The sequence below is a fragment of the Colletes gigas genome, unplaced genomic scaffold (genome assembly GCF_013123115.1).
Source record: "Colletes gigas isolate AHSC1104 unplaced genomic scaffold, ASM1312311v1 Colletes_gigas_Sc00035, whole genome shotgun sequence".
NCBI lineage: Eukaryota > Metazoa > Arthropoda > Insecta > Hymenoptera > Colletidae > Colletes > Colletes gigas.
Window position 1 is genome coordinate 808,333 of NW_025106664.1, and position 9,388 is coordinate 817,720.

General features: G+C 44.3%; 1 protein-coding gene across 1 annotated transcript in view; it reads left to right on the forward strand.

Moving 5' to 3' along the window:
• LOC122402327 (GATA-binding factor C-like) overlaps window positions 1-4,278 on the forward strand; it is an 85,273-nt gene extending 80,995 nt beyond the window's left edge. The window contains exons 6-8 of the mRNA XM_043405021.1: window positions 2,343-2,532; window positions 2,763-2,965; window positions 3,700-4,278. Of these exons, the coding sequence (XP_043260956.1) occupies window positions 2,343-2,532; window positions 2,763-2,965; window positions 3,700-3,726 (420 nt within the window). The 3' untranslated portion in view covers window positions 3,727-4,278. The remainder of the gene's footprint in view (window positions 1-2,342; window positions 2,533-2,762; window positions 2,966-3,699) is intronic.
• Window positions 4,279-9,388: the final 5,110 nt, after the last annotated feature.

Sequence of the window (9,388 nt, forward strand, 5' to 3'; positions counted from 1 at the left end):
GCTCTCCGTTGTCTCGTCGCGCTCGGTCCCGACGACCTTCGACCCCTCGACGCAAACGTTTCTCGCATCGATGCAGAAAGGAAAGCAGGAGGAAGTTCTGCCGGGCGTGTACGCAGTTGACGCGCGTTTAATAATCCTTTGTTTATTCATGGGCCGCCGCACTGTCCGTGATTCACGTTGCATCTCCGCGATCCAACCTGAATGTTAAATCATGCTTCAAACCCCGGTAGGCCGATGTATTGGGTTGCGATCGCGTGTTGGTACAGCGATGACCCGGTTAGAGGTCTTCTCGAAGACGTCGTCGACTAATTGTAACGTTAAGTCCGACGCCTCTTTGTCGGATAGATTTAATCTCCGTTACATGTGTAGAGTATTAACCGACTCGAACCTGCGGGCAAAATCACTAATACCTAATCATCGAGGAATAAGAAAGGATGTCGTTAGGTGTATCCTACGGGTTACATATGTACGTAAGCTATTGACGCCCTAAGATCGTCAAACTTAACGAAACGTAACGCCAGGTCTAATCTACCTGTTACATATTCATACGGACTATCGACCTATAAACAACAGCGACGAAGTGTAACGTGGGGGTCTAATCTCTCCGGTGGTTTAGGATAGATGGGGTTTCAGATAGTAGGGATATTGGAAGGACTATCGAACGCGTAGGTTTCGATAGTCCGGGCATAGCTAACAGGCCATTAGTTGAACAGGTTTTGGTTCCCTTTCCTTTTTAAAACGTAACCTTAAGGTTCCGTTCGCGGAGCGAGACTTTTTCAGCCAGCTCTGTGTCCAGGACCAATTATGCGGCTGATGTATACGTGTGCACGGATGCGCGTTCGCCGCGTGCAATACTTAAGTACGAAATAACTAGGTATGCAAGTGTGGTGTGCTGCACCGTGGGGGGGAAGGGGACGGGGGGTTGGAAGGGAAATGCGACGAGAAGGAGGTGGGAGGAGGTGGAGGCGCGCTTTGTAGTTGCCGCGACGTGACGCAACTGCCAACTTAAGGAAAAGGTTCCTGGTATTGCGGGATACGCGAACGAGCCGCTGGAGGTGGCGGCGGAGGCATCATCCTCCCTCGTCCTCCTCCCCAGCCCCCCAGGCGCTGTTCCTTTCTTTCTCGTCCTCTTCCTCTGCCCGCTGCCACCAAAGCCAACGTCCAGACGGTCAACGACACTTTTCGGAATTACGCAATTGGCCGAGTTTGCCGAATCACTCGACCCCCCCAAACTACGTTCCGACTCTTCACCAGCAACGAACAAAAGAATTTACGCTGTTCCCGCGTCGACCTTTCATGCGACGAAGATGCAAAATTGACCTAGGTTCCAGTTAGATTTGAGATAGATTCATCCCCAGTTTGCACTAATTTGATTTATATTGACTTCTGTTTGTACAAACTAACTTATGTTTCATCCAAAGATGTAAAATTGACCTAGGTTTAAATTAAATTCGAGCAAGATCCGTCCTTAGTTTGATTGCTCTAGTTTGATTTGTATTGGGTTGTGTTTGAATAAAAACTAGGTTAATTTGTACAAAGAAATGAAATTGATCTACATAGGTCTGAGTTAAATCCAAACTAGATCCATCCCCAGTTTGCACTAATCGTTTTGAATAAAAACTAGCTCAGTTTGGACTCGTCTACGCTCCAAATTCAACCAAAGTATCCAATTCTACTTGCATCGCGAGTAATTGTGCAGAAACCTTGTACTCGACGCGTTGAAATTATTTTTATTATAAAAATTCCTGTCCTATGCTTCGAATAAATTCGTCTTATATTTAGCAAGAACGAGCGAGCGTTGTCGGGGGGGAATTGCGACGGTGACGCAGTGGCTCGAAAATTGTCGATTCGTTAATTGTGCCGGACTCTCGGAGACTACCAGGAATCTGAGGGATTCGTTAATTGCGCTCCGTCTGGAAGCCAGACGAAAGTTGCCGTGTATTTGTTGCTCGTGGGAGAAAAACTCGCCGTCTGGAAAAGTCTCGGATTCCGGCAGGGGTTTGCGTTCTTTGCCTGTAAAATGCATTTACATACAAATTGGCAACTGGTGCGTGGTGTAAACCTAGTAATTACACCTTAAGTGGCAATTAACCGACGCTAGACGCGCGATGGGAATCGGCCGGTTTGTTACTTTGGATACTCTCTTTATTAGATGGGATCTTAACCTATTTAAATATGATTTATCGCCCTTCGTCTTTGTTGACCTACTCGCTGCATTTTGTTAACAAAGTTACCGAAGCGTTCTTCCGTGCCCCATGTTTCCCCTATAGTTGTTCATTCCGTTATGCCTCGCGTTAGATGTACTGTTCAACTCAACGAATTGTTGGCTACGACTCTTGCAGGTGAACCGGCCGCTGACCATGAAGAAGGAGGGCATTCAGACGAGGAACAGGAAGCTCTCGTCGAAGAGCAAGAAGAAGAAGGCCGGAGGCTGCTTAGGCCTCGGCGGTGTTATGGGCGATATGATCAAGGCCAGTGGTCATCTCGATCTCGATAACAAGCCCTTCCATTCTGGATTCGGATCACCAATGGGTAAGCGTAATATCCCTTCTACGTTATTATCTCTTAACCCTTCTCGCTCATCTTTATCGCAAAATTTTTCCAATCAGTCGATAGCCCCCTGATCATAACTCTCCCAGGTTAGAATCCCTCGAGAGTTCTCTCAGGAAATGGGAACATTTATAACCCAGTTAGTTTTTAATCGGACTAAAAATTGTTTCCAACGTAGGAAATTAAAGGCAAAGGGTGATTGTTGGTTCCAGGTACGTCGCAGCATCATCACACGATGCATCCGGCGATGCAGCATTACATGTATCACACGGGTGTCGGCGTGGCCGGAGGTCTTCATCAAGGATTTGCACCACCGGCGCCTCCCCCCATCCACCCGCACTCGCATTCGCATTCCCATTCCCATCACATGACGAGTCTTCAGGGTCTCCAACTGGCCGCCACGACGAATGCAATGGTGAGTACACGTTCCATCCTGTTTTACCCTTTAACCGATAAGCCGTCTTTTGGTTCGACGCGAAACCACGAACGACCGTGGCAACGGATCTGCGAATAATGGCGATCGCGTCCTACGACGTTCTTTCGCTTTTTATTCTCGCTCGAGTTTGCTAATTCCACCGTCGAGTACTGTGCACGGCTGAAAAAACGACTAGGGGGCGGTAACAAGGCGGTGGCGCCCTCTGGCGTCTCGTCCAATAGCAAACGACCACCGAGGCATGGCTAAATATCGCTCCACCCACTCGTCGTCTTTCCAGCCGTGCACAGTACACCGCGAATTCCAAGCACACTCACACGAACGCGCTGAGTCGCGCCATAACCGCGAACGACCTTGACAAGGTCAAGATCAGAACAGTTTCGATTCGGAGACCCGGTGAACTCCGAATACGATTCTTCGGCCACTGATCGGAGTTGGATTTCGGATGACGAAGGGATCGACACAATCTTTGGCATTCTTTCGTTAGTCGTATAGTAGTAGCGTAGTAATCGATCGACCGGCGAGGAAATGTTCAATCCATCCGCAAGCAGACTCCTGTTCCAAGAAGACCAGAGACACGACAAGACTGTTCCCCAACCTTAATCCATCGAACGAAGGAAAGTGTCCCGCGAACATTTCCTCGCAAGAAGCACCCGAACATGTATCGAGGTTCGAACGGCGAGAAAAACAAATGGATGTTCTTTGTCTGGTTTCAGACCGGTTGGCGATCGGAGTACACATGAATCGCGAGTGATCAGCAGCTCAGGACGCAGCCCACCACTCTCGTTCTAACGTAATGAAGTCAAGCTCCTCCCTTTCTCTCCCCGCGCGAAACGAGAGACGTTCGAGGGCAGGAAGTCGAACAAAAAAAAAAAAGAAAAAAGAAAAAAGAAATTACGATTCTCCGTTCTGTCTTTAATTCTCTACCCACTTTCTTCCCCCTTCTCATCTCCTGGTTCTTGCGGTCTCGCGTCGCTGTAAATATGTAAAGTTTTATCGTAGGGCCATCGAGCCCAGGCCCCAAGTACAAACGAAGTCAGCTAACTTGTATCGAGTCTTATTATACGCGGTGTACATAAAAACACTATAATGGTAAAATGCAAGAATTTATATGCCACGTGCGTGGATGCGTGGTCGAGACGCGAGGGAGGGGGCGCGCGGGAGGCGTCCGTCCCTCGACCCCCGATTTTCGTCGCGAAATACCCTCGTTTTGTTTCATTTTTCCCCCCGATCGAGGGGGAGGCCTCGAAGACGATTCTTTCAGGGCGACATTTCGCGAAATTTCGAATCGACCACCCCGGAAACGGTGCCCTCCGAGGTTAGGGGGCGCGGGTGGGAGGGGAGGAACTCAGAAACGATCGTTTACCGGGCTAGGGAATCGAAAGCCTGGAAGGTTTGTAAATTGTATATGATTTTTAAAATCGAAGTTGAACTTTGGAACACAAAAGGGTATGAAACCCTCGCCATTCGGAATCGATCTTCGGAGGCCAGCGAACGTCGTAGCGTTTAAGTGTGTATTTGACGAGAATCGAGAGACATCGTGCAATTTTAAAAATCTTTTTATTAACGAGAATTTATAATTCCGCCCGCGGTCGATTGGACGCCGATCGGTTCCCTTTTTAAGTTTCGCGTCGCGTCGTACGAAACGACGATAGCGTTTTAATTTTATACCGGAAAGGATCTTACGGCAAGATTCTCGTCGCGACGGTAAATATCAAAATCGAGGGAAAACTGTCGACGTCCAATCGTCCATCGGGATCGTGTGTCGTACCGGTTAGCGATAGCAATGCAAGCAAGCAAGAAAAATAAAAAAATAACTGCAAAGTAATCGTAAAACCACGTAGAGTAAATCTGTAAATTATATGGAATTTCCGGTGATCCAGATCGAGAGTCGATCGTCCTGTCAAGGAATATAAAGAAAAAGAAAATATTGGATAAAGACGATTCTTCGAAGAGAAAGATGGGTAAAACGAAATAGAGAGTATAAACCAAAAAGAAACTATATTCACCGCGGAACGAAGAAAATGACAGGGACGGACATGACGAGAAGGAACAAGCCAGAAATGTGACAGAAAAAAAAAACCATAAACAGAAAATAAAAAAAAGTGAAGAACACGTTGTAAATTTTGTATCTTCGAGATTGTGTACCGTTATTGTAATGATAGTATATAAATATATAAATAAACAAATCGAAATATATATATATATACAAATGAATATAAATATATATATATATATAAATATTATAAATATTATAAATATAATGATAACGCCGTGAACGCGCGGCTGGCAAAGGCGTTAAGAGAGAGAGGAGTGAAAAAGTGATTGTGCATAAATTAGCGGTTAATTGCGCATCGTAAGATTTGCATCTAGATAGTCAAGCGATGGTAATTAAAACGATTTATCGCGAGCGAAAAGGTTAATAGCCGTAAATGACGATTATCGTTATTATTCTTATTACACACTATTATCGTCGTCGCCGATCGGCCGATCGCCGATTTCCATTCATTAATCGTTCTAATTAATTAATTAATCGCGTAGGACTCGGCCGCGATCGTTGACCACGAGTCGAGACCACATTGTGATCCTTTCTTTTTGTCGATCGTTAGAACGTTTTAAGGAACCGCCGTGCGTCGCGTGCTTTAGCGCGAATTCGAACGAAAGTACTGTGCTCGCGAACCGATACGATCGGGAGCTGCAACCCCCCGCGTTTCTTCTCTCGATCTTCTGCTTCGAAAACTGTCGCGACAAAATGGCGTTTCGGGTTGGAAAATTTTGGTGAAAGGAGATATAAAGCTCGAGAATTACAAATTTTAACATAATATAAGTTTAATGTCCATCCGTGGTAGCAAAAAAAGTGATGTGTCGACCAATTTGTCAGGAAATTGAAAATCTTTGAAGCTAAAAATAGATTTCTTTCGCGATTACTCGAATAATAAGATGTTCGATGAAGAAGATGGAGGATCCAGGGCGACGGGGTTGTCCCTCGATCGATCGTCTAGCCAATAGCGAGTTTCCTGCGATAGGGGTGATGAGAGGGGGTCAGTGACATCGTGATTTTCGAACAAAACAAAGACTGAAAAGCAAAATGGGAACGGGAACGACGGACCGCGAGTGAAATCCTCGATGCACCAACCCCCCTTTTTCGCGATCGGAAAATGTTGGGACGAAGGGAGGAAACGGATGTGAGACCTTGGAGGAAGGGGGGGGGGAGGTTATTCTAATAATAGTATTACTAGGGAGTAGCGTGTAGACTGTATAAAAACACGAGAAACACATACGCGTGCGAACACAACGCGTACACTCACAACACATTTACACGGAGACACGTACATATAATGATTTTTAAGGGCGTAAAAAAGGCATGGAGGCGGCCGGGATGCGAAAGAGATCGAAATATCGAGGGATCGAACGTCGTGGCGATATTATTTCGAATGTAAAAAGCGACATTGTAAAATATCATTGTAAAAAAGGTTTTAACTTAAAATAAATTAAATGATAATTCACGCATACTAAGGGCCTTGCTGCATTTTCCTAGATTCGTTTTCGACGGAATTTCGTTAATTCGGACGACAACGTTTTAGAAATGCTTGGCGTCGTTCTCGTCGAAAGCTTATTCGGATAACGGAGGATCGAAGTGGCCAAGGGTCGTCGATTTCACGGGAAGATCGGGAAGATTTTTCGACCCGCGAATGGAATTCGTGGATTCTTATCGCGGGATTCTCGACTTTTTCGTCGGCCGGCCGGTGCAATTAAGAATAACTTTCAATCGGATGATCGACGATCGGGATGGCGACCGTTGAGCCGCGGCCTCTTATTAATTAACAGGCGCGACTTAATTAAGCCTTATCGTACGGCACGAGGTGTTTACATGTAAATCAAAGGCAGACGCGGGAGATAACGTTGCGGCGTACGCGAAAGCAAATAAATTCCGTCGCGGCGGCAGATAGCTATCGATATCCGGAGGAGACGGCGGGAAATAAGGAGCTTCCGAACGCGGAATCGCCGTGCAAACAGGCCCGCAGGCTATAGAACGATGAGAACGAGGGAAGTCGTGACGGTAACCAGAGGCTAGGTTCAACGATAGATACGAGTTAGGTCTGCCTAGGACCGGTTAACCCTTTCGTTTCTGCCGTGTTAAATTTACCGCGTCGATGTTCGCGTGTTTCGAAACGCGTTCCATAGCAATTTCGCCCAATTGATTCGCGTCTTTTTGATTTAAGGCGGTATTCTAGTCTAGAGGCCATTTCGGATTTTTCTTTTAAAGAAGATATTATTGTACTGGGATTCATGGCATAGTTTTTACTTATATTTAAGGATTACACGCTATTTTTTTCGTGAAAATATTTTAAAAGTGGTCGACGATATGGCTGTTTTAGTAGAGCTCCTTCTTTGAAAGCGTTTTTCTCGAAACTATGCTTTCCGAAACGGTGTCCACGATAGAACAAAACCCTAATTCAGTAGAAGTGACAGCGTTTGATGTTTAGATGAGTTTTGTTACGTACCTCTGTAAAACAACTATGCTTTTGCTTGTTTATAGGCATCCAAACCTTATTATTATTGGCATATTTTTACGCACTTTTACCAAATAATGGATAATAATAGTTATAACGGACTATAGTTCCTACCAAAATCAATTCCAAATTTTTATATCTTATATTTTTTTAAGTCCCTGGAGTTAAAAAGAATCGTAAAAAAATCGTTAGTCTAACTTCAAATTATCGACTTTTCTCTTTTACTATCGCCTATAGCAAAATTCATACCAATTAAGAATCTTTTCCGATTTTTGGTTTCAAACAAATAGAATGGCTGGAATTATGGACACCGTGAGACGACCATTTTTAACTTCTTTTCGTGTAAAAAATTTTGAAATATCACTGAAATATGTATAAATTAACCTTGTAAATTTGACTGTAAAAGAAAAAGAAAGCCTAGAAAAACGCGCTTTACGCTAGAAGGAGCCCTTAAACCCTTGCAAGACTCGAGACATTAGGTCAACGAATTAATTTTCGACCTCCTTACGGTAACCTTACTGTATATTTATGAACAGTAAACTTAGATTTTAAGTATAAAATTAATCTACATCGGGATCTATATTGTTTGTAATTTATTATACGGTAAAGACAATATGATAATTTTTTTCAGTTACAGGTGGATGAGCCTGAGGACTGGATCAATCGCGGAAGTTGGTGGCACCGACAGCCCTCCGCGTACGCAAATTAAACCGAATTGTTGAAAACATTATTATTTAATGAAAAGATGCAACTATTATTTATTGTACAGTGTATAGAAAAATTTCTGAAAGATATAATAAACGAAGATATTGAGGAAGAGTGACCTTGATTTCGCTATGAAAACTGTTTTCGAAATTTTTATTACTATCATCTGTCGTACGCCCGATACTAATAAATATTTGCCAGATTCGAACAGGTTTGGAACGTCCAGTTAATTTTCTTTCTAACAGATTTGCAACTTCTAAAGCAATTGTCAATTTTCCCTTCTTCTCACAAAATAGTAATTTGTATCGCTGTCAAAAACGCGTAGTAAAATAATATTATTCTTTGTGTTTTTAGATCATTCTCAAGAGACTACCATTTTCAAACGAGTCAATTTTGCATTGATCCATCTGTAACACACTGACTATCATCCATAGATTATTAATTCTCAAAATTAGATGTTAAAGATAATAAATCTGAGGACTCTTGAGGCTGTAAAAACAAATTCAATGCCAAATTGTTGTTTACAATTGTCTAAGAACAAAGTACCGCTTTCGTGGACAATTTCACTGATTTGGTCTGCCAAACATCTCGTTGAATCGTCGTATTTTTTAAATATACGCAAAGGGGTTTTCGTTCCAAATAAAACTGAAGATTTATTAACAATATAAGAACGTTATTAAGCCCTAGTCGCGTGATTTTCGCGGAAGCGCGCTGGGAAACCGTCTTATTTGGCAAGGGGGGCGAGCAATGGGGCTCGTTTCACGGCGAATTAGATTCGGATAGGTTTCGAGAGCAGAAGAGGCGAGGTTAAACTTTAAGTCGCGGCAGCTGGCTAGGAAATGGCTCCTCGGGAATCGGGGACTTGACCTCGCGAGGCTCGAGGAGGGTGCACAGGACGGAGCAATCGAAAGGAAGAGCCTCGCGGATAATCGTGTCCCGTGGGGAAGATGTATGTTTCTAATAAAAGTGACCCGGGATTTCGCGTAATCCCGGGACAGGGCCTCTCTCCGCGTCGCTCGGAGTCAACAAGCTTTTCGATTTCACCTTTCTGCGGTTCGCCGCAGCTGCTTAGGACCTTGCGAGCCCTCCGACAGAGAGGAGGATTAATTCCGTCGGGCTCTTGAAAAAGCGGATGAAACGACCACCCGACGACGTCAACGAATCCGGTAGAATTCCAGGGCAAAAC